Genomic DNA, 25555 nt, shown 5'->3' with positions numbered 1-25555 from the left:
CAGCTGCATGTGCGCGGTCACTCTAGCGGTCTGCAAAAAGATTTCATACAACCAAAGAGTATTGTAATGTATAGGAATGCATACAACCTTGCAGGCCGCTGGCCGGCAATGCGACCGTCTTTTGTTTCAACGCGCGCTCCGCGACACGCACGCGGCCCACGCCCAGCAACACCACAGCACGCACAGCAGCACCGCCAGCAGCCAGCGCGACACGCGCGTACACAACAGGATGACTAGACTAGCGTCCCGCCAGCTTCATTTCTTGTTTTTTTATTTTTATTTTATTTCATGTAATGTTTGAGAAAAGCACCATACAAGCCTCGGCCGGAACCTGGGGTTGCCGGCCTCGCCTCGCTACGCTCGGGCGTCTATATCTGCTTAGCCGGCAACCCCCTACTTCCCGGCCACTACAGTAATGTACTATTTCATCACACTTGCTCGTAAACAGTGTCGTAACATGCAGGCTACCTTGGTTGCAACCCCCCAAATAAAACCCTCGACCTTAATGTGCTTGTCATGAAGCCCGTGGTCGGTAAATGACTCATTGCGCGTACAAATTTTCTTGTCATGAGAGCGAGAGGGACCGCACGACACGAACTTTGAGTTTTGAGTTTCGTAGTAGCCCTGCTGTTACTAATAGGTACCATTAAATTAAATCTCGCAAATGTCATCTCAAACACAAAGAAATATTTCCAATAAATAATAGGAGATAAAAATAAAACAGTTGCAATTCCTCGATCCTTATGAGGATGACTGTCAAAAAAATAATAATTAGCACATGATTAGCACCTCTTCAAAAACTACTGAGCCCTAACTTAGCCAATATAAGGCTATACTGCCAGGGCGGCTGTATGGCCGTAAGTTCTTGTCCTTCTGTGGAATGGAAAAAAATGATAAGCGTCAATGTCAAACATACGATTCGATTCAAATTCGATTATGATTATTTCGATTTCGAAATTCATTCACTTCATTCAGTCGTGCTATTCTTGCTTGTCGTATTCCAGTCGAAAATAAATTATGTAGTTATGTATAGTGTGTGTACCAAACCAATGAAAGTGAAATTTTGTTGAACAAAAGTTCAAATCGAAAGTGTGATAATTCTTTTATCGCCAAAATAGAACGCTAGTTTCAAGGACATGGAAGACGAGCTTGAAGATAGAGTTTTGCACCAAACATATATTTCTTTTATGAAAATTGTGACGCGTTTCACAAGCAGTGCTCCGTTTGATACATCGTTGAGCTATTTATGGAAAATGGTGCGCCTTTATTTGTTGCGGTCGGAAGTCGCCGTCTTCACACTGGGAATCATATTATTCTTCATGTATCTTCAAACAATTGAACTATGGAGTCGCACTCTACTAAGCAGACTATCACAAGCTCTGAGTCCAATCAATGCTGTTCAGCGAATGAAGTTCATGGAAGGCTCAGAAGCTGACAAACAAAGCTGGGAGCTCAAGGGGTCTCTAAGTGCAGTTTATGCAATCAAAGGAAGAAGAATGCACATGGAAGACAGATTTATTATTAATGAAAATATCAACAGCACAGGTATCTCTCTATTTGCCATATTTGATGGACATGGTGGTGAGTTTGCTGCAAACTATGCTAGAGATCACCTAATACAAAATCTGTACAACAAAATAGTTGAACTAAGTGATTACAAAGATGGTAAAACAGCCACCACTCCAATTAAAGTCACTGCAGCTGATGAAAAACCTCAAGAACCTGAGAGTAATACAAATGTTGAACGAAAAACTAGCTTCAAAAAATCGGCAAGCACAGCAGACGACACATCAAAAAAGGAAATCACTGACCCACAATTGCTGGCTCAGCTTTCAAAGGCAAGACCAATGATTACTAGAGAAGTTAGACCAACCAAGCCTATGAAAAGTGTAAATATACCGTTAAGCAGTTACTTAGATAAAGGAAAGATCAACTTTGGGAAGTTACTGACAGATGAGGTTCTGGCTGCAGACAGGTTGTTAGTTGAAGAGGCAAAGCGCTCCATGGATGTAGCAGGAACCACTGCACTCTTGGCTATAATGGAAGACAACCACTTGATAGTCGCCAATGTGGGTGACTCTAGAGGTGTCATGTGTGACTCCCGTGGAAATGCTATCCCTGTGTCCTTTGATCACAAACCCCAACAGGTAATATACCATGTTCATTGTCTCTGTTATACACCATGTTTTGTTTGAGTTCCATTAACTTTAACAGATGCTTCTGATCATTTTTGCCCAAATAGAAAAAGATAAATGTTTATCATGCATTTAAATAGATAAAGTTCACATCATTGTAAAGAGTTAAATTGTAAAATTCGCCAATTTAAAAGTTTTATTTTATTTATTTCTGTAGATTCAAATAAGATTCAACTCTTTACAAGGAAATTAAATAACAAAGCAATAATTTTCTTTTTGTTATTGCTTATAGGTAAGGGAGCAAAAAAGAATTGAAGCAGCTGGTGGTTATATCGCTTTCAATGGTGTCTGGCGCGTTGCAGGCATCCTGGCCACATCTAGAGCTATGGGAGACTATCCACTCAAGGACAAAAAGTTTGTAATTGCTGACCCTGACATACTCACATTCAATCTCAACGACCATAAGCCCATGTTCATAGTTCTAGCATCTGACGGTTTGTGGGACACTTTTTCTAATGAAGAGGCAGTTAAGTTTATCAAAGAGAGATTGGATGAACCTGATTATGGAGCTAAAAGTTTGACACTCCAGGCTTATTACAGGGGGTCTGTAGATAATATAACAGTGTTGGTGATCAACTTCTTAGAAAACAAAATTGCTTCATCTAATGTGTAATGTCTGATGCAAGATTAATTGAATATCAGATTGAGCTCGCCTCCAAGGCAAATGAGGATTTAAAAGTATGAAGTAACTCTTGGTTAAATTGGTACTGTAGAATATTTTTTGTTCTGACAAGTTCCTATTCTTGCCCACAATATGAAAATGTGAGATCAAACAAGCCTAATCACTTTGTAAGTATGTATGAAAATAGCCTGAATGGCTTCGAGAAAAGTGTGGTACGGCCGTGTCTTTGTTTTGCTCGACTTGGTGGGGGCACTGCCGTGCCCCCAGATTTGAACCATATTTTTGAATGACATAGATTTTTAAAACTACTAAACTCTATAATTATGTGGTGTTTAATCAACCTCATAATTTTTTCTCATATATGCATTTTAAATGGTATATCATCTAATAATTGTCATACATAATACTATTTTGTGATGTGGTAAATATTCATGTAAATACTTTTGTCCACTAGATATCCTGCTGTAACAAAGAATGGATTATATTTTTTAATGTTGAATGTATATCATATAAAATTGTCCAAAATTTTTGAATTTATGCATGGTTGTGATTGACCCAGATATTGTACATTTTGATTTACTAAAGATTAATACTTACCTGATCTGGCCAGATACTTTATTTGTTGGCTTTTTATGCTCTAGGAATTGCACATGTATTTACTATTACAAACATTACATTTGAAATGATTGTAAAAAATAAACAGAACTAAAATGTAAGTAATTTATTGAATCAGGCGTTACTTTGCGGAGGTCCATATCAATGAACAGAACATATGAAAGGTTGCGGGTGAGCAAAGAAATTCTTTTAGCTCATTAAAATGTAAGTACCATCATAATAATAATATTACTGTTGATACACAGTAATCCATGCATATTATTTATTGTTTTTACGATGATATAATTTCAATTAGTATTTTAAAATTTCTGCATTTTGTAAAACATTTTAATCATAATAATCAAATTTTACATACCTGTCCTGTGTTATGATTACTTTACTTTAAAATTAATGATGCATTTGATGTGATTTAAAGACCGTAACATGCTGTGGAAATAACTTCTAGCACTAGTCATAATTTCTTTGAATATTGATTGTAAAATTAGAGTAGCATTCTATGTATTGAAGCAGACGAAGTTAACAAATTGTGCGTCCCCTACAGGCTTAACGCTCGTGACGACAGACAACAACGTGTAATTAATATATTTTTGTATAGTGATGGAGATGGGTGACGTTGTAGGTAAATAAAATAGCGGCCTACACACAACTTTGAAACAAGTCAAAGTTCGTGTTTGTCACTACTTAGGAACGAGATGTCGTAAACTTTTAATCGTCTTTATTAAAATAACTTGAAAATACCTACCGGTACTATGTATTTTGGTTTTACTTGATTTTGGTTTGATAATGTTCAAGGAAAAAATGCTAGTTAGTCAATAGCAAACGATTAGAAGTTTATGATATCTAGTAATTACGATCACGCAGCGTGCGCGATGTTTGTAACGAGTCCAAGTTCAAAGTTCAACAGGTTGCAAGTACTACTTTAATAATATTTTATAATAATAAAAATTAATTTCATTGTAATATACGTATATAACTGTATATTTCGTAATTTGTGCAATAACATTGTATAAAATACAATGTATAGATACTACTATAAAATATTTTTGTATTTATACTTTTCTGAAGATAGCATAATGACATAGCTAAGTATCTAAGCCCAGATAATCTACTAACAAGTACAATTTTTGTTGCCATAAATGTAATGAGAAAATTTTCAAGTGATCATGTTGTTAGGGTCCAAAATCCATGTAGGTATGTCTAAAATAATACTTATTCAAAAGTGTGAAAAAAATCGAATCGACGTTTCAGTGAAAAGAAATGTGGTGCCAAAAAGTATTGAATGTTTGTGAGTGTATCGTCAGGTACCAAATATTACATAAGAAGGTCGTTTTATATTTTCCCCAAATGATTCTGAAGAATGGCTGGTACGAACAATGAAGTTGTTAATTACTGTGTAATGGATGTTTAACGCATTTTTCTCAAACATGACATGAAATATTGACGTTGTGTTACAAATAATAGGCTGAGAAGTATCGCGCTGCAGGCGCTGTGGCTCAGCTGCGTGCGCGCGATCTCTCCAGCGGCCTGTAAAGAGATTCCATACAACCTTGCAGGCCGCTGGCCGGCAATGCGACCGTCTTTTGTTTCAACGCGCGCTCCGCGACATCACAGCAGCACCGCCAGCAGCCAGCGCGAAGCTCGACGCGCGTACACAACAGGGCGACTAGACTAGCGTCCCGCCAGCTTCATTTCTTGTTTTTTTATTTTTATTTTATTTCATGTAATGTTTGAGAAAAGCACTATACAAGCCTCGGCCGGAACCTGGGGTTGCCGGCCTCGCATCCCTATCCGGCCGAGCGTAGGCAACCCCCTCCTTCCCGGCCTCTACAGTAATGTACTATTATAACCGCCTTTTTTAAGACCTACGCCTACGAGAGCTAATAATGAGATTAATTGTTCGGCCCTACTTGTTCATTGCATTGCTATATTTTTAAGTCACAAATGATAATGGACTGTTCTTGCCGCATGCTTGTTAAGTTTTTTAATTAATGAATCTGTTGTTTTTCAGGGTTTTAGTAAGTGATAAAGTGACCCAATACCGAGCTACCAAAGTGTATTGTATGTTAATAAATATGTATTAAAAAACTAAACTTTTTTTTATTCTGTTTTCCGAACGCTACCACGAATCCAGGTTGTCTACTGCAAAATTACCCCAAATGTTAAATCGAGTCAATATCTCAAAGTATGGGCTATCTATGGTAGTAATCAAACAAACTTATAATAGTTCGTGGCAAAAACGATTCCACAGCGAAGTAGGTACCTACATGGTAGTACTTTGTCGCTGTAACACATTGAATAGGTATGTCAAATTTTGACAATTTCAACTTGTAATAAATGTCTTATGTAAAAATGTAAGGTACAAATTTTGATTTCGTTTTTTTTTTTTTTTATTTAATGAGGTCATTGCCAAAAAGCCTGATACTTGCCAAGTCCGGCCGCAATCCTGGCAAAGGGTCGAAAATCCTCACATGTCAGGACAAATTCTGACGTATGACAACCCTACTCATACGCGAGTGCTCAAAGCGTGAGTGAAATTTTGTGCATGAAGGCACAGAGTAAAGTAATAGTATTAAGGTCAAGTTGCTATGTAACTTTATCTGTATACAAATGTCCAATTTCTATACGCGTAAAATAAAGTCGAATAACTTATCACAATGTTTACCTACCGTATGTATAAAACCGAGTACTGCCTTTTCGCAAAGTAACGTTTGGCAACCTGTTTCATTTCACAATTTTTCATTTCGCAAACTCTAAAACTAAATATTACAGGATTTATTTCAGGGTCATCGTGTAGAGCCCTTTAGGTTAGGTTAGGTTAGTTTTATAAAAATCCTGAAATATTTAGGTAGAGTTTCAGAAATATTAAACTGTTGGGAAATGAAAAGTTGCAAAATGAAACAGGTTGTTAAACGTTATTCGCCGAAACATTAGTAAACCATATAAAACATGTAACTATGTATATATGTACTATGTAGGTCCCGGGTTCGAATCCCGGCCGGGGCAGATATTTGTATGAATAATATGAATGTTTGTTCTCGGGTCTTGGATGTTTAATATGTATTTAAGTATGTATTTATCTATATAAGTATGTTTATCCGTTGCCTAGTGTCCATAGTACAAGCTTTGCTTAGTTTGGGACTAGGTCAATTGGTGTCAAGTGTCCTATGATATTTATTTTATTTATATTAAATTAGTAGTTATTAAAAACCTGGGCCCAGAACAATAAATAAAACTTAAAATCACTTCGTAAAAATCCTATTTATTATATCCAGTGACAAATAAGTAATAACGTAGGTACGTAATTAACATGAATATGATCAACATCGCACACCTGCTTAGAAAATGTACCTATCAATTCAAAAACCATAAAGTAAAAAAATTAAACTTTATTTCATTTCTGGAAGATCTAAATTAAAATGGTATATTATTTTGATTTGATGCGGTTTCTAATTATGTGTGCGATATTAGATATACTTGTAAAAATAAAATTAATATCACGAGGCTATAGCATTTTGTTTATCCAAAATACATGTATAAACTACTTAAACACATAGGCTTATCGAGTTTAAAGCAGTAGCATAATCCAATTAATCAAACAAAATTATGGATAGCTTTTTTGTGCCCCAAAACATTATTTTACTATACCTACTTCGTCGGTAAAGTATAAAATAGATTTTAGCTCGTCATCTACAGATGCCATCAACAAGTGACTAGAAAATAACATAATTAATTATTCGTGAGTAGAAAGGAGCGTAGTATGACGTAAGACGTGACGTGACGTGAGTATCATTGTGATAGAGAACATGAATGACGATCTTGCTGTTCTAAACATAGCAAGAAGAGGAGATATACCTAGTGCCATCCACGAAGACGCGTGATTTTGACAAAATTAGACATTAATGACATTGTAATAAGAACCATGGCACGCGTCATCGTGAATGACTCTACCTATAGTTGTGGAGACGAAATCTTCCTTGATTGTTAAAGTCAGTTCATGCATTAAAAGTTTTTCGGTCAGTGTTTTATAACTACACCGGAAAATTGAGTCTTACGCCTGTCGCTGCTTTAAACCTCGTGGGTACAAATAACATTAAATTATATTACTAATAAAATATAAAAAGAAATGCTGAAATCGATATTACGAAAAAATATTTGAAAGTATTACATTTATTATGACGGCAATGACTTTAGTGACCTAAGTTACATAATATGCAGCAATATCAAGTTCATGTGATGAATTAGTTATATTACCAATATCTAATATTTTTTATTAATACCTAAACTGCACTTCACTCATAGAATTTCGAATTCTTCATCGGAATCGTCAAATTGTCTGTCAATATCTTCGAATTCTGCAAAAAGTTAAAGAAGGGTTATTTTTAATTTTTTTAAGAGTTAAAATGTTACACTTGTATCATTAAATAAAATAATTTATTACCAGTAAAAAGGCCTGTGTTTTGTAGATCTATGTCAGCATTGGGGCCCCAATGTGCAGGCCTTTTTTCGCATATTTCAAAAAGTGCTTGGGCTTCCTTCATCAGTTGTTGTTGTATTGTTTTGCACAGGTCATCAAAATCACTTCTTGTGCGACACAGGAAGCACTGAAAACATACATTATGTATCATATGTGCAGCTACATATTTTCTGCGAAAGCGTTTGCTAATAATATACAATTTTCTGGGATATTATCCTGTGATAATCCAGATGATCAAGTATCTAAGTGATTAAAACCACGTCGATCGGTCGCTCCATTTCGACGTGAAAGACGGACAAACATACAAACACACACACTTTCGCATTTAATATTAGTATGGATAAGGCGAATGCTCTCAGAGTGAGTTTAAAATAATAATCTCTGACCTATAAAATTTATGATGACTTCTGCTTTACTACGCTACGCAACGCACACCTTAATATTTCGCAAATCACAGCATGCACGGTCTGCTCAGTTTTTCAAAGTTCTGTTGTGTGAAATAATACAATTAAAATTTATAAATACATACAACAGCAACTGAAGGGTCCATGGCAAGTATTGGTATGCGAGAAGCATATTTGCAGTGATAGGAACAGTCTATCTCTTTTTGATCATCTGTCATTTTGTTCTGGAAAAGTAAATTAAAATTAATTTACTTAAACTACCTAAGACAAATTATCGATCATATACTTAATACTATAATTAGGCTTTAAGTGTAAAAAACCAAGAAATTTAATTACCACTCTAAAGATGAATGTTATTCAATTTCATAAATGCAAATAGCCATTTTCATTTACAAGGTGCTAACAAGTAAATTGTGTCAATTAGTCTTGAAGATTTTTTCTACTCAATAATAAGAAATTGTTGCCAAAAGAAGTATTACAGCAACTTCTTAGTTGAGTTTGCAAAATAAAAGCATTAAAAAATGTTACTCTAACGCCCCACGCAGTTGGAAAAACCTCTGTTGAGAAGAATCCAGCAAGAAACTCGGCAAGGATCGGCAATGACTTCAATCACAAGTATTTAACACAACATTTTTCAACAAATTACTGAAATACTAGGTAAGTAAAAGGAAGTACATATTAAAACACTTACTTCTACAAAACCAGACCGCTGCGTGGTGTGTGGGTCTAGGTATATAACTTCGTCTCCCACACACCCTATCAAGTATAGAGCTTGATTGGGTTTGCCGCCTATCACACCAATAGACTGTGGCGATTGAAAGCATATCTGTAACACAATCAGAAATACATGAGAAGCTTACCCAAGGTAATTAAGAGTAGGTAATTTGAGTTGTTAGTATAATTTTCGAATCTTCACTTTTTAATCGAAAGTTTTCAAAAATTATGTTTTTCTTTAATTATTCCAATATAGTTTAAAGGTTATTCTTTTGAGGGTTCCTTAGCCGAAATGACAAAACTGAACCCTTATAGTTTCGCCATGTCAGACTGTCTGTCCGTCCGCGGCTTTGCTCAGGCAGAGACTATCAGTGCTAGAAAGCTGTAATTTTGCACGTATATACAGGATGGAAAGTCGAGATTGGGCAGCAAGGGCAGCTACTAGATCCCTTGCTGCTACGCGAATGCTGCTGCTGTATGGAAAAAGTTTTCTTTGATTTGTGGGTGTTCTAGTACTCTAACCTCAGTTGGTCTCAAAGAGTGTTTTAATCCTTAATCCTTTATAGAAATGGGACCGAATGGCATTAAAAAAAAAGTCAAATCTGACGATTTTTTCGCTGACTGTACATTTTATCAAAAATCTGTGAATGTCGATTGTCACCACTCAAAAATTAGTAAAGGTCTCCTAAGAGCATTTTCGCGTAGCAGCAAGGGATCTAGTAGGTGCCCTTGCTGCCCATCTCAACTTTCCACCCTGTATGTAGCAACCATGCCGACAAAATGGTAGTTATTTTTTTTTTGTGTAAGCTCCCCTAGGCGTTAAGTGGGGGTGATTGTTTTTTTCGTCCAATCCTATAGTGTGGTGAAGACAATTTTTCGATTCAGTGATCTGTTTGCGAAACATTCAACATTAACCTTTTAGCCGCCGCCGCCACGGTCACAGCCAAACCCGACAAAAAAAAATTTCTGAAATAAAATCGTTACATATGCGCCACGAAATGCCGACAGGGCCACTATGGCACTTTTTTCAGCTGTCGTGTTTTACCGACCGTGGGCGTCAAAGAGTTAAAGTAGAAACTTTAATTAAAATCGAGCGTCCAAACCCCCCCCCCCAGAATTATTTTAAATAGCAACCTAAATAGGTATAGGTATAAGTATAGGTATAAAATATACCTAAACTTGGAATCTTCCATAAAAAATGCAAGATTCTTTGTTCCATTAACTTTTTCCATTGTGACACGAAAATTATCCATACAAATGCATGATTAATTTTCGTGTCACAATGGAAATTAAAACTACGTGCTAACGCAGCTTTAACGCTGTGCAACTTTTTGGTCTTCACCCATTTAGATTTCTTCAGAGACAAATCATAAAAAAGAATGTGATATTGATTATGTATTAAGTACGGACCAAATACCTGGTAGTATGTTATCTGTTTGACATGATTGCTGTTCAGTGGTGTCATTATAAAAAAGTATGTATTTACAAAAAGACATTTGTTTTAACTAAAAGACCACTTTTTTCCTACTTATACTTATCCTAAACCTATGTTCCAAACGGATATATCTTACCTTTAGTCCATCAATATACACAGGATTTATTTCACTGAGTCCAAGTCTGAGCGGCACAATCAGCAATAACGGCATCCAGTCAGTAACAACAACATTATCAGGTGTGCTCGATGAGTCCCCTCTGTCATTCTTAACTATGCATTGTTGTACTGAAAAATATAATTTTGAAAATAAATTGCCACTTTGTAGATTGCCACTTTACTTTTTTTACTACTGATACTGACATCAAAAGTGAAATCATATAAAATCCAAAAAAATCTAGAGGAGCATGTCCTGGCTTGAACCCCATGATTCTCTGCTTGCCAGACAAATCAGACAATAGATAAAACCGCTAAAACATCATAGCAAACTTTAGTTTTTATAGCAAGAGAGTAGGATTGTATTGGAGTACTACATACTATCAAGAATGTTATTAAATGTTATACATGTTTAATTGTGGAGATAATAGTCGCAAAATAGTGCCCTAGTTATGATACAGGTCATCATAAGATAAGTGTTTTATATAAATGTACATTTCTATATTATAAAGACAGTTATAGATCTGTTAGACCTAATAATTAAATTTGTGTGTGCTGTCATAGTCATAAATATTTAAGATTGTATTAAAATAACAGCAGATCTCTTTTGATAAAAATATACCTTGTTGAGATTTTTGCTGGATTCTCAACAGAGGTTTTTCCAAACTGGTGGTGAATTTTTTGATACTCAAGTGCTTGTGACCACCCAATTGACCTAAACTGAATAGATATTTTGAGCTTAACTTTAAAATACTTACATATATCTTCCATAACAACTGTGTTATCTAATGCAACATGTATTGCTAGTGAGCTCCATTTATCATACACCACCAATTTTCTAAAAAATACCACAAATTATAATAATGTGTCTTTGAATAGGTAGTTACAAAAACTGAAGAAGGAAAAACTAAATATACTTTAAAACTTGTGCCACAGTATTAGGTCCAAACCACTGGCCTACTTCCTTGCCTTCTGATGCTCCCATCAGTGCCACTTGATGTATCGAATATGGAGCTTGTTTCCTTTCTTCAAATCTTTGTACTATTTTCAGATATGTGGGGTCCCTGCAAAGAAAAAACAAAAGACAATGTGTTTATTACACTTTCACTTTCACACTACATGCTGGACATTTTTATGAATTTTAGTCTAGAAAAACAGGCAGGGCGGATTAACCATTAGGCAGAATAGGAAACCCTTCGATTAGAGGCCCAGCGTGTGCACCAATGAAATTGAAAATGTTTTTTAGTGACAATTTAATTGGAAAAATTGTATTCTCAATGAAATTAGATATTGCATGCATGTTAAATACATTCCAATTAGAATAAGCACCCTCTGTTTACATGTATCGCCATGCCCTATCGTCACATGTATACCTAGTTTGTAATTTTCCATCCTAACGCCTGTAATGTGACCTGCAATAAACAGCTTTGATTTTGATATTATTGATTTTTTTGACACAGGCTGTCAGTTCATTCAATTGAACTGGAACTTGAAACGAACTAATGATCTTCCAACGGCTTGAAAGGGGCCCAGAAAATTGCATGCCTAGAGGCCCAACATGGTTAATTTCACAAAGCATGCCCTGCCCACAGCATGGGATAAAATCCTAAAACCATACTTGCTTGTGTAAGTCCCCATGTTATATGCTGAATAAACATTTTCTATTTCTTTCTTTCTTTCTCTGTCTAGAGACATGAAATATTACATAAGTTCAGTGTTCTTCATGCAATGTAAATGAAGACTACAATGTAGTTTTTGAGAATTCCCTGATAGAGATGGAACTGTAGCATATAGCTATTATATTAAAACATTTTGTGAAGTAAAACTACTAGTTTTATTGGTATCTAGCAAAACATTACAATCGAAAGACAAATTGGTAGAACATGTCATCACCAAATTCAAATAATGTCCATAGAGAAACATGAGGACGGCATTACACCTTCCAACACCTTCTCCTGATGTGGACTCATGTGGCTGAGGCACGGCGCTATCCACACATCAGCCTTGCACAGTGTCTGGCAAACTTCACCCTCGACAACGGCTTTGTCATAATGTCAGCTAGCTGTATCTCCGTCGGACAGTAGCTGATGTTGATCAGTCCATTCACAAAGTGTTCATGAATAAAATGGTACCGAACATCAATATGTTTCGATCTTTTGTTAAAAGAACCAGATTTCACCAGTTGAATCGAGCTTTGGTTATCAACATGCAGATTTAACTTTGCTTCTGAATCGGTTATTTCTTTCAACAGTGACTTCAGATACAATGCCTCTTTGCAGCAGTCAGCTGCTGCTATGTACTCGGCTTCGGTCGACGATAATGCCACTATAGGCTGTCTCTTGGATGCCCATGATATTGGTGCATTCCCAATCATTAAAACGGAACCAGATGTGCTTCGTCTCGTTAGCGGATCACCAGCATAGTCCGAGTCGCTGAAAGCATCGATATCCTGTATTGGGCTATTTCGCTTAAAGATTATGCCCTTATCTTTGGTTCCAACCAAATACTTGAATATTCTCTTTAGCTTTGTGACATCTTCTTTAGATGGATTTTCAACTTTTCGGCTGACTTGATTTACCGCTTGTGCGATGTCTGGTCTAGTTCTGGTAGACAGGTACAGTAAACTTCCCACTGCCTCCCTATAGGGATATTCCTTCTCCTGGGCAGTTTCCTGTATCGACTTGGCATCGTTACTCGCAGGTGTCTCACATGGCTTCGCATTTTGCATACCATACTTTTCCAACATTTCGTTGATATAACTCCTTTGAGTCAGCCTTATTCCTTCTTTGGAGTTGTTTATTTCCATACCAAGGTAGGTGCTTGGATTTTCATTCTTTTTCATTTCAAATTTGTTTTCAAGTTTTTTCAATAAACCATCGATTTGTCTTCTATTTTTTCCTATGACCAAACCGTCATCGACGAATAGTCCGATGATTATAGATTTGTCTTGGTTAACGAAAACGCATCTTTCGGTATTGATTGTCTTGAATCCTAAATCAAACATCGCTCGGGTAAAAGTTTTGTTCCATGTAAACGGAGCTTGTTTTAGACCGTACAGTGACTTCTGCAGTCGGCAAACTTTTTCCGTTATAGTGCAGTCAGTATTATAGCCAACAGGTAGTTTCATATAAACTTCATCTGTCAGTTCCCCATACAAGAAAGCAGTCTTGACATCAAACGTCATGAAGTAATAATTTTTGGATGCGGCAACGGCTAGTAATGTCTTTAGGGCAGATTGGCTTACGACTGGGCTATAGATTTCTTCGAAATCCAGGTTTCCTTTCTGTTCGCAGCCTCTTACGACTAATCTGGCCTTATACGTTCCGTCATCTTTTATTCGAAATACCCATTTGTTAGACAAAATTTTATGCCCTTTGGCTTCCGACTTGTCAACTATTACCCACGTGTTATTTTTCTTTAGTGAGTCCATTTCAGATTGAATCGCCTTCTCCCAATTTTCTTTGTCGGTGCCTGTCACAGCTTCTTTGAACGTAAGAAACGAGCTGTCATTGCTTTCTTCAGTAGTAAGCATAGTTACGCATCGATTTAGCTCATAATCCTTTGTCCATACTGGTGGTCTCACTTCTCTTTGTGGTCTGCCACTTGTAGAGGATGATTCAGTTGGATCTGGATCAGGCTGGAACATTTCTTGATCAGGCTGGACATAGGAGTCAGAAGGTAGATTAGGATTCTGAAAAGGTAAGTTTCTATTAGTAATTTCTATTTCTATTTTTTCGGTTTCAGGTTCAAGTTTCTCCGGTTGACAATCTTTGTATTTCTCAGTAGGATTCGTTTCATAGTGCATCTTTTCGATTACTTTTACATCTCTACTTATGATTATGTTTTTCTTCTCCGGTACATATATTCTGAAGCCTTTAGCGTTTTTCGCATATCCTACAAATACTCCTTCCACAGCTTTGGCTGAGAGTTTCCCTCTTCGGTTCTTATTCAGTACAAACGCTCTATGACCGAACACATGTAGGTGTTTTGCTGATGGTATTCTTCCTACCCACTTCTCATAGGGTGAACTTCCTTTTGGAGCTCTTGCTGGACTCCTATTTATAAGATAGTTTGCAGTATTTACTGCCTCAGCCCAGAAGTTTGCAGGTATATTGGACTCTATCATCAGACATCTTGCCTTTTCCATGAGTGAGCGGTTTTTTCTCTCACTACAGCCATTTTGTTGTGGGGTGTAGGGTGCAGATAATCTTCGACTAATACCATTTTCCATAAGTAATTTGTCAAATGCTTTTGATTTGTATTCGCCTCCATTGTCAGATTGAAGACTTTGAATTTTCTTCTTATGGAAGAGTTCAACGTTGTTCTTATACTCCTTGAATTTCTCGATAACTTCGCTCTTTTGTTTCATGAAGTACACGCAGCAGTATCTAGTGTAATCATCAATGAATGTGACGTAATACTTTGATCCACCCAGTGATTCATGTTCGAAAGGCCCGCATACATCGCTGCTGACTATTTGTAGCGGTTCGGTAGAGAATATTTCGTCATGGCTTTGGAATGGTAATGTGGTCATTTTTCCTTTGATGCAGGTTTCACACGTCTCAAGCGTGTTTTCCTTAAAGTTAAGTCCTCGCATCATTTCGTTTCTTACCATCAGCTTTAGGTCTCTCTCATTCACGTGACCAAGCTTTTTGTGCCATTTCATTATTTCGCTTTCAGCTCTAGGCGTGAAATTTGCTATCTCTTCCGGTTCATCAAGTTCAAGAAAATATAATTCATTTTTTCGATTAGCTTTTAAGACAACACTGTTATTTTTTAGGACTTTAGCTTCATTTCTTTCGAATAGTACTTTGTAGCCATGATCCGTGATTTTACTAACTGACATTAAGTTATTTGTCAAGTCTGGTACGTATAGTGTGTCTAGTAAATTATTTTTGCAGCTCTTGGTGTAGAGTACGACTTTTCCTTTGCCTTTAACTTCGGTAGTGTGCTTTTCCGAAGCTAATCTCAGTGTGTCGTTCGCAGGAATTAGGTCGGTGAATAGCCTTTTATCTCCTGTCATATGTGACGTGCAGCCACTATCTAAACACCATGAACCATCTTTGGTTTTCGAATTTTCTGTAGTCAAACATGTGTTATAGTTTTGTTCTTGACCTTTGTTCACGTTGCCCTTAGGCTTTTTCTTTGACCAACAATCTTCTGTCAAATGCCCCTTTTTGTTGCAATTCTTGCACAACAATCCCTTTTTCTTTGGCTTAACAAAGAATGCCTCTGAAGTTTGAGGTTCGACTTGCCTCCTTGCTTCATATTCTTCTATAATTTTGACCTTTAGGATTTCTGGACTTGGCAGGACATCTCTGGACTCAATAGCTGTTCTGAAGCTATCAAAGTTTGTGGGTAAACTGTAAAGCATCATAATGCTCAGTAACTCAGGATGAATTTTGACATCCATATCTTCTAATTTACCGACTACGTCCAGAAAATTATTAAGATGATCTCTTACGTCTTCTTGGGGAGTCATTTTCTTCAGAACCAGCTGTTTTAGCAGCGTAGCCTTCCTTGCTGGCCCTGAACTCTGGTGGACTGCTTTAACTTGTCCCATACCTCCTTAGACGTATTACAGCTCTTAATTTGCTTGAGTTCGGCAGGAGATATAAGCAACAGTAGCTCTGACCTTGCCTTTAAGTCTTCCTTGAAGTAAGCACTCTTTTCTTCAGCATTAGCAGTCGCCGCTAACGTTTTTTCGCCACTAGCGATGTCCCACAAGTCGTTTCTTATGAGAATTGCCTGTGCCTGTAGACACCAGGTATCGTAGTTCGATTTCGTCAACGGTTCTATGCTCCGAAAATTTGAGCCCATTTTGTTTACTCACTTTTTGTTATTAAAGTAGCTAATTTTCCATTTGCCACAACCACGCTCTGCTACCACTGATAGAGATGGAACTGTAGCATATAGCTATTATATTAAAACATTTTGTGAAGTAAAAATACTAGTTTTATTGGTATCTAGCAAAACATTACAATTGAAAGACAAATTGGTAGAACATGTCATCACCAAATTCAAATAATGTCCATAGAGAAATATGAGGACGGCATTACACCTTCCAACATTCCCATGGAAATTTAGAAAAATTCCAGATTATTACTTCAACTTCAGAATCAAATAGTTTACGCGAGCGAAGCTGAGGGTAGAAGCTAGTTGTTTTAAAAAAAAAACCGTTAATACATTAACTAATTTACCTTGTTTCTGGAGTCCACACCCAGTCCGAGGATAAGTGTACCCTAATAAGAGCGACCCCAAGTACCATCTGTCCACAGCGCAGCATGCAGCCCCAACCCTTATCCGATGTAAGGCCTTCGTCGCCTATAGACACAAACCCCTTTCTGTACGTACACCATAATATAGACGTAATATCGCGCCTAATGCGATCCAAATCTGCAAAACAAAGAACGCAACGCTGTGTCATTCTATATTTTTCCAGTAAAGTGACTTCAAAGGTGAAATAAATACGAACCTTGAATAGCGCTATATTTTTTACCCAACACCCAAACGTAATCCTTTGTCTTGGGAATGTCGTCAGGCTCAGGGTTGTTTCCATCGGCAGATAAATAACAAATATCAAACATAGCATCCATGTTGGATCATAATATTCAGTGTTCAATTAAGAAACAGAAGTCACCAAAATATGATGTACGACCAAAAAACGACAACACCGAAAACAATCACTGACTGACTGACAGAAGTGAAGTGACAGACAGACAGATAGATACGGATACGGACACAGATACAGATAGAGAAGACAAAAAACAAACTGACAACTCACGAGGCAGCCTAATTTGTTCGAGATACTATAAAAAGAGTTAGTTAGTTAGTTAAAAAAATAACACTGTGACAACAAATAAAAAAACATTTTACATTTTTGTGATAATTTAAGTTTTGTGTTGGTGTAAAAATTGATCTACCATTATTTTTCAACAACTAAGTTGTTGTATAGGTATTTTATTAACCGTTTTAGGATCATCTGTTCAGTCAAGTTTTTTTCAGTGACCGAACTATTCTGATTTTGTTTGATGTTTAAATGACAGCACAGAGTACTTTACTATAAAATGAAAGATACAGAATACCTTACCTACCTATTGTTTATATTCTATTTCCGTTTCATAACATTACAGTTACAGATCTAGATTTTCAGCTCCAGACGTTTCCTTCCAGCTCACCGAATAGGCAGAACGAAGGTCAAGGGTAGTTGTCCTTTTTACTCCAGTTACAAGTTTGACAATGGAGTCAAGCCCTTTGGACTATGTCGCCCAAGCCTGCATGGACCTCACTGAGGCTATGGAAGCAGCAGGGTCAGAAGCAGACCGGGATAGTCTCATCATTAGTCATATTAAAAAAGTGTGGGCCGTCGTTCCACCAGTTGAAGATTTTAAGAAAAGTATGTGATCTATCAAATATGTGATGAATAGACTGATAGATAACTTGTTGTTGAAACTGCCGAAGTAGTATAATAGGTCACTACTTTATTTTCCTACTTACATATTGTATTTTTTAGATCTGGAATGGGTAAATGTCTCTGAACCGATATCTCTGGCCCAGCATTGTTCGGACAAGATAGTCATATTGGATTTCTGGACCTACTGTTGCATCAATTGCTACCATGTTCTTCCTGATCTTGCATACATTGAAAAATTACATAAAGTGGAGAGTGGGCTGGTTGTGGTAAGTTAGCAGTGTAATGTCAACAATGCTGGATTTAGACTATTTATTATTATTATTATTTATAATGCACAGGCAGTCTATAGCTGATGCGTGCATATCATATTATTTCATGCCCTAAGCAGTCTAAATATACAAAATTCATAAAAACCGGAACCTCAAGCTTCATAGTTCAGATTCTCTCACCACTGGACTGGGCTATCTGGTCGTCATAAACATAGGCATATGTATATAGAGGTGGGGTGGGTGGTACGTGTTTGTCGGCGTGACTGTTAAGTATGTATATTCATGCCAAATAACAGCTTTCTAGTACTAACGGTCACTGAGCTTAGCCCCGGACGGACAGGCAGACAGACGAAGAAACTATAAGGGTTCCTAGTTGACTACAGAACCCTAAAAAGAGGTTGTATTGACAGCTGTCAGTTGACAAATATCACCGTTTGCGTATGTGTGTGTGTACGAATGTATCGTCGTATGGCTGATTGCTGAACTGATTGCTGTCAAGTCAATACAACCTTTTTGTTTTAAATCAAACAGATCAAGGTACAAAACCTATTAATCTCACGAAACATGTGGTTTGCCGAAATAAAGTTTCAATTTATTTTTACAAAAAAATGACAAAACAAAAAAAAATTACATACAGGAGTGAGCTACATTACATATAAGTCTACTACCGATAAAAAATTATAATATGGCCACCCCAGAAAACATAAAGTACCCAATTATCAGAAGTGGACCTACAAACATTTATTTGTAGCAAACTATTCTGATTTTTTTTTCATACACAAGCAACTATCATTACAGTACAGGTTATAACCTAATGCAATAGTGCCTTAATTATAATTTTACACTTTGTCAATAATTTACTTATTCTAAAACATAACATAATACATGCATAATTACTTTTAACAATTATTACTATCCAGATTGGTGTCCACTGCGCCAAATTCAATAATGAAAAGGATTCCGCAAATATATTGTCAGCTGTTCAGAGGTATGATATCCACCACCCGGTGGTGAATGATGCAGAGAGTGCAGTGTGGGATGCCCTTGGCATACGATGCTGGCCAACACTTCTCATTCTTGGTATGTTGTTAATTTAATTTATTACAATAAATTAAGGTACAAATTTTATGCTCTTTTCTAATGTTGCAATGTTACACTGCCTTAGGGTGCAGTACACATAAGAACATATATAATTATAAATATATAATATACGCGCAAGTGACAGAGACAAGTAGTGCATGTCATTGCGCGAAATTCTTCGTGCTCCGCGACCGTACTTTACAACCAATGATAATCACCAAGATTTCAAAGTATGTATGACTGCGCATTTCCTGCGCCACTGGTTTCTGTATAAATCGGGATGACATTTCCTCTCGTTTTTTTTATTCCATGGTCAGAAGTGTGTTTCACGCAGATTTCCACGTTATCACCTCCCGTTGCCGTATAAAGGTTTACTGCAATGCTTTAATGTCGTAGCTAACTTCACATAGGTACGCATACTTATTTGGTATTGGTACTGACTGTATTCTAGTAATGTTAGACCACGATGTGACTAGATCGTTATCTGATCCATGACCCATCATTATTCGAGCATTTCAACCACCTAATTTTCGTGGTTACATTTTTTACGAATGGGGAATTTTAGACATTCTGTGCTACTACGAGTACTAGATAACTGTAAACTGTAACAGAATCTTCTACCATTTCTACAAAAATGTGTTCACGAAAGTAATATGGAATAAGGGCCCGAGTAATGACCCATCTTGTAATCCTATTCACATTGCGGTTTAATAGTATCTGAGCCCACTCTTATACTAACAAAAAAACGAACTATCAAACATTTCCAGGGCCTGGCAACAAGCCGTTGTTCGTGCTCACCGGTGAAGGGCATCGCAATGAGCTCGTCTGGTTTGTTGGGGCTGCACAGCGTCACTTCGGCTCGAAGATCTCTAACGCGTCCTTACCAACAGCCCCAACCAAACACTTGAAGCCCAAAAGTCCAGATATGCTGCTATTTCCTACTAAGGTACTGACAATCATATTTCCCTCATCTTCAGGGGTCGGAAATTGCCTGTCATTTAAAAAAAAACAACCTAAAACTCCACGCACTTTGCAACAAGAATTGTGGTACTACTAAATAATAAAGTTATAATAGATGGCGCCACTCGCCACTAAGGCATACGCTAACTATCAAGTTTTGGAAGGATTATAACTAGGTGTGTTCCCACTAGTGCCCTCCCAATGGAACTAGTGGGAACATACCTATAAGTATTCGTATGGCACATTATTCTGTTGTAGTAACATATTATGGTCCGTCTAGCGAAATTGATACATCGTTAGCTAGCGCGACCAAATAACTTACAATTCGCTTTACAAATACATTATCTAATATTATATTTTCAGGTCGCTTTGAACCCCTTTTACAAGGGTCGTCCAGAAGAGCCGTTCCTGGCCATATCTGATTCAGGAAACCACCGTGTGTTGATAACAGACTGTTCTGGAGTTATCTTAAGGATTATTGGAGGACCAGAGCCTGGTTTTAAGGATGGGAGTAAGTTTATTAATTACATAATATTATTACTAAGGACTATGCTTAGCCTTTGATCTGCGGTCAATAAATCGCAGCGATGTCGCCGCGTACAGTCGCCATCAGATATTTCGGAGCGCCCAAGGTGGTATTATTAAGGCATCAGTTTATGTTTCGATATTTTTGATCACCTTGGCCGCTCCGAAATATCGGATGCCGACTGTACACGCCGCGGGCTGCTGCATGCTCGCCATGATCTTGCTTAATATCGCCGAAAAATATCGTCTGTGTGAAAGGGCCGTAAGTTTTATTTATAGTTTTGTGTGTACAGAGTGCAGCGAGGCGCTGTTCAACTGCCCTACGGGCGTGTGCTGGCTGCTGGGCAGCGTGCTGGCCGTGTGCGACACCAACAACCACGCGCTGCGCGCGCTGCATCTGGACGAGGGCAGCGTCGAGGTTCTCGCCGGCAGCGGCCAGCAGGCGCAGCACAAGGACCTAGGCTAGTCTTACACTGTTTGTACAGTTTGTCGCTAGATGGCACTGAAGTCAATATACTGACAGCGCCATCTAGCGTCGAGTAGCATCGAAGCGTTTCTAGGTATATTTATCAAACAGCATAAAAGCGTGTTTTAGAAATGGAATGTTTTGAACTACAATTTATTCTTGCATAGTGTTTGCTTCGATAGGGGATATAAACCGAGTCCTCAAGTTTTGTACCTACTTTAAATATCCGCTAAAAATAAAATTGGTAACAAAAAAAAATAAGCATTTAAAAATAAAAACATTTAAAAATAGGAAATGCGTATAAAAAAAGTTGTGTCTGTGGCACAACGATGATGCCGTAACTCCAGGAAGGTAAATGACAAAGATTGTCATACAGGTGGCAAATGCATGGGGCTTCAAGCGCTGTCGTCACCATGGGACGTGCTGCTGTACAAGACTCCCGACATGGACATGTCGGTGCGGCCCTCGCTGCCGCCGCCGCCGCCGCCGCCCGGCGCGCCCGTGCAACCACACAAAGACAAGGACGAAGATAAAGGTAACACAATCACATACCTACTATTAGTACTCAATACACCTCCATAAAATTTATCAATCATCTGATTAAAGAAAGAGAGGGGGCATCATAGCGTAATTCTCAGGCGGATCCAGCAATTATGTTTTGTTTGTGTGAAAAGTGACTTGATCAAGCGTATTCCTACAGGTTTTTATTTTACTTGAGATGGGTTTGATTTACAAGTTCATTAGACAGGCTTTTGCATTCAGAGACAGAGAGGTTTCGGTACCTGACAGAGTGTAACATGTATCTGAGGCTCCCCATGACGCTGACATAGTCACAAGGTCACATTTGGTGTGTTTTAAAGTCAAACATAAGATTTAAAAAAAGTGTATGGGTTCGTTGATTCAGGCTAAACCTTACGAGTCCAATTCACCCATTCGCAGAGGTCCGATTGACTTCCAATTTGGTATACATACGTATATTGATTGACAATGCAGGTACAGAAAAAAAATAAGATTGTACTCGTATAGTAGGAATTTTTTGACATGTTCCGATCTCATTACCATCCCACCCGTCGAACAAAACTATGTATTCTATTATGTCCTCAAGTGCATAATCCTCAGTTTAAAATGAACGCAAATATAAGATAAAATAGCTCATTGAAATAACGACTTTATTATTTACAGTAGAGAGTTAATTTTAAATAAAACTTTGTTGGCAGATAATATTTTTCAAAATTGAATGCGTCGTAGACAAGCGGCCTCATGGAAAAGTATTATCTGCGAATGTGTATTTTTTTTAAATGCACTTTCTGCTCTAGATAATAAAGTCGTTATTTCAATGAACTATTTTATTTTATATTTCCGTTCATTTTAAACTGAGGACAGTGCGGTTGAGGGCACAATAGAATACAATGGCTTTGTTCGAAAGGTTGGCTGTTAACGAGATCGGGACACCTCAAAAAATCCTACTATATTAAATACGACTTTTTTAAGAAAAACTTATTAAATAAAATAAAATAATGAAAGAACACTCATTTATTGTAACAGAAAAAAACGACTACACAAATAAAATCAAGTACACAAGGTGGCAGTCGGCTCAGGTTCAGCATAAACTGAGAGCTAAAAAAAAACTTGCAGCGCTAGTTTTCAGCCTGCGCCCGTGCAGGCCTTGCAGGTCAGGCTTATTGCAGTGGTCGTCCTAGGTCTTTAAGTCCACGTGTGTTAGCTGTCCATATACAAATGTATCTAAGCGAAAGAGTGAGGAAGCAAGCTCAAACCTGTACGGCAAGCTTCGAATCACAGTGACTTCAGTTGAAAATCGAAAAAAAAAATAACACAGTCGTTTTTTTTTATAAAATTAACAGAAAAGTTTGACGAGAAGCGACGAGTGCTCATCGTAGCATGCGCCGGCTCTCACCAAATCTGGGGGCTCTTCCTCGACACTACAATCTGGTGGAAATACAAGACGTTTACTGAAGGTAACCTGCCTCTTACATACCCTGTTCAAATAGACATTGATAGTAGTAGTAAAACTTTATTGTACAAAAAGGAAATACAACATGCAATAGGTTACGGACAGAAATGTATAAAGTGAACCCGTGGAAAACTGTATATAGGAAAAAAACTCCGTATTGTGACTTGAATAGTGCCAACGTTAGCTAAATTTGTGTTTTTGATACTTCTATCTACTATAACGTTGCATTTTATAATAGCAATAACATTATGCATTACTATAGTTACTGAATTTTCTGTACTTTTCTTTCCGTTTTCTGAAGATATCCAGAGCTTTTCAAAAATTACCCAAGCTCGTTTTACTTAGACTTACAAAATTTTAGATAACATCTCACAGCAGTCAAATCGATGCATATCGTTGGTGTCTTCTACCTCCAGTTTTTCTTATGATCTTTATAGTCTCTATCATAAACATTGGAGGTATTCTGTCAAGGTAGATGATTATAAATAACTGAACATGACCGTATTGTCAATCGCACAGCTACGAACGATCTTTTGATGGCGAGTGTACTACTTGAACTACTCTGTCTGTATACTTTTAATTTATACGCAAGGGGGAAACTAAGTTCAGTTTGTTTTAGGTACCTGCGTTTGTATTGCTGGCTCAGGAGCGGAAGCTGCTCGGAATAGCGCTTACCCGAACACTGCAGCCTTCGCACAACCTTCGGGACTAACTTTAAAGACAGGTAAGACAATAAGTTTTATTATTATTGTAATAAAATAAAATAAAAAATTGAAGTCTTCGATAACGAAGTGCTGTTTATAAAACAGATTGTAATTGTTAGGTTCAAATCCGGAAGTGTTCATAGCTGATTCCGAGAGTTCATCCATCAGGCGATTAGCACTCTCTACTGGTCAGGTTTCTACACTGTGTGGGGGCGACCGGAATCCATTGGTAAGTTAAATTGATAATAGTTGTATTATAGACTTTACTACATCAAAATGTAGAGCTTTGATAGTTTATTTGTGTTACAGAACTTGTTCGCGTTCGGAGATGTAGACGACATCGGACAGGAGGCAAAGTTACAACACCCTCTAGGTGTCGCTTATTGTGACTCAACTAAAATACTCTACATAGCAGACTCTTACAACCACAAGATAAAAAAAGTCGACATTGGACTTCAAAAAGTGACAACCCTATCTCCGACTATGATGGAGACCACGGAACCTGCCAAGTTCAGCGAACCCTCAGGGCTGTCGGTCAGCGCAGATGGAAAGTATCTCTACATAGCAGACACCAACAATCACAGCATCAAACTCCTCAATCTAGCGAAAAACGTGTGCCAAGAATTCAAATTACGTCTTCCAGAAGACAAATTCACGGAGCCTGAGAACTTAATACTTTACAAAAATGATTTGTTTGTTAACAGAAAGTGCGGCAATTTAATTATTTACTTCAATGTGAACTTGGATGCGGACACTAAAAACGTTTCGTTTACCCCCGGCGCGCCGCAGAACTGGCTGGTTTGCGTCCGGGACGACAATAACAAAGATGTCACTTTGGACGACTTTGAGTTTATCGGATGCCCCCACAAAGGGACAAAGCTGCCCGGTAGAGTCGAAATGAAACTAAAACACAGAACGGATAAAACCCACTATCGCCTCTACCTGAGTTTCCAGACAGCGTTATGCGACTCCAGCGTGTGCTTCTCGCATTCCTTCACTATCAGATCAACTATACTGGTCCGTGATTCTGTGAAAATGGTGGAGTCCTACAAAATCACCTGCAAGGTGAACCCGGTAAATCGGACGAGCGAAAAACCGGAATCTAAAAAAAGTACCTCCTAATGCAATCATACCTCTAATTTAATTAGGCACGCATTTTTAAGTTCTAAATACTCTAAAGTGGTTTTACATAGTAACTTTAAGTTTAAGTACTAAGTTAACAGAGTTGTTGCTTATTTTTATTTACAAATGAAATAAACTTGTTCAAATGCAAGTTGGCATGAACAAATATTTTTTTATTGTTGTTTTTAATGAATTTCAATAAATAATAATACATTTTTGAATAAAAATAATCTTTAAATCCCACTTACACTACATATATTGTATCGACAAATAATAAACATCGTAGAAACAAAGCAATTGATAGTGAATGCCTCCTACGTTCTCCAAATACGCACCTCTTACAACAAAACGAAGGAAAGTAACCATGACATTTTCAGAAACGAAACCAATGAAATTTAAAATCAATTCGTTGTATTACGCTCAGTAAATTA

At 37.4% G+C, this 25555-nt stretch overlaps 3 protein-coding genes across 3 annotated transcripts; 2 read left to right on the top strand and 1 right to left on the bottom strand.

Moving 5' to 3' along the window:
- Window positions 1-926: 926 nt before the first annotated feature.
- LOC141426482 (protein phosphatase 1L) lies at window positions 927-5522 on the top strand. Its single transcript, XM_074085409.1, has 2 exons — window positions 927-2147; window positions 2428-5522. The coding sequence occupies exons 1-2, from the start codon at window positions 1137-1139 to the stop codon at window positions 2806-2808; spliced, it is 1392 nt and encodes a 463-aa protein (XP_073941510.1). The 5' UTR covers window positions 927-1136; the 3' UTR covers window positions 2809-5522.
- Window positions 5523-6671: 1149 nt separating this feature from the next.
- Window positions 6672-17336, bottom strand: Atg4a (Autophagy-related 4a). The gene is made up of 9 exons (XM_074085408.1): window positions 17088-17336; window positions 16813-17008; window positions 11530-11676; window positions 11371-11450; window positions 10596-10744; window positions 9002-9136; window positions 8436-8534; window positions 7871-8033; window positions 6672-7784 (listed from the first exon to the last, which is right to left on the bottom strand). The coding sequence occupies exons 1-9, from the start codon at window positions 17206-17208 to the stop codon at window positions 7726-7728; spliced, it is 1149 nt and encodes a 382-aa protein (XP_073941509.1). The 5' UTR covers window positions 17209-17336; the 3' UTR covers window positions 6672-7725.
- A 241-nt stretch (window positions 17337-17577) lies between these two features.
- LOC141426479 (NHL repeat-containing protein 2) lies at window positions 17578-25300 on the top strand. The gene is made up of 11 exons (XM_074085407.1): window positions 17578-18008; window positions 18126-18292; window positions 19216-19375; window positions 20143-20321; window positions 20699-20846; window positions 21154-21321; window positions 21703-21861; window positions 23189-23302; window positions 23918-24022; window positions 24122-24231; window positions 24312-25300. Exons 1-11 carry the CDS (start codon window positions 17852-17854, stop codon window positions 25122-25124), a joined length of 2280 nt encoding a protein of 759 aa, XP_073941508.1. The 5' UTR covers window positions 17578-17851; the 3' UTR covers window positions 25125-25300.
- The last annotated feature ends 255 nt before the right edge of the window (window positions 25301-25555 follow it).

This window comes from Choristoneura fumiferana, chromosome 3 (assembly GCF_025370935.1).
Source record: "Choristoneura fumiferana chromosome 3, NRCan_CFum_1, whole genome shotgun sequence".
Lineage (NCBI taxonomy): Eukaryota > Metazoa > Arthropoda > Insecta > Lepidoptera > Tortricidae > Choristoneura > Choristoneura fumiferana.
This window is presented reverse-complemented; position numbering and strand designations above follow the sequence as displayed.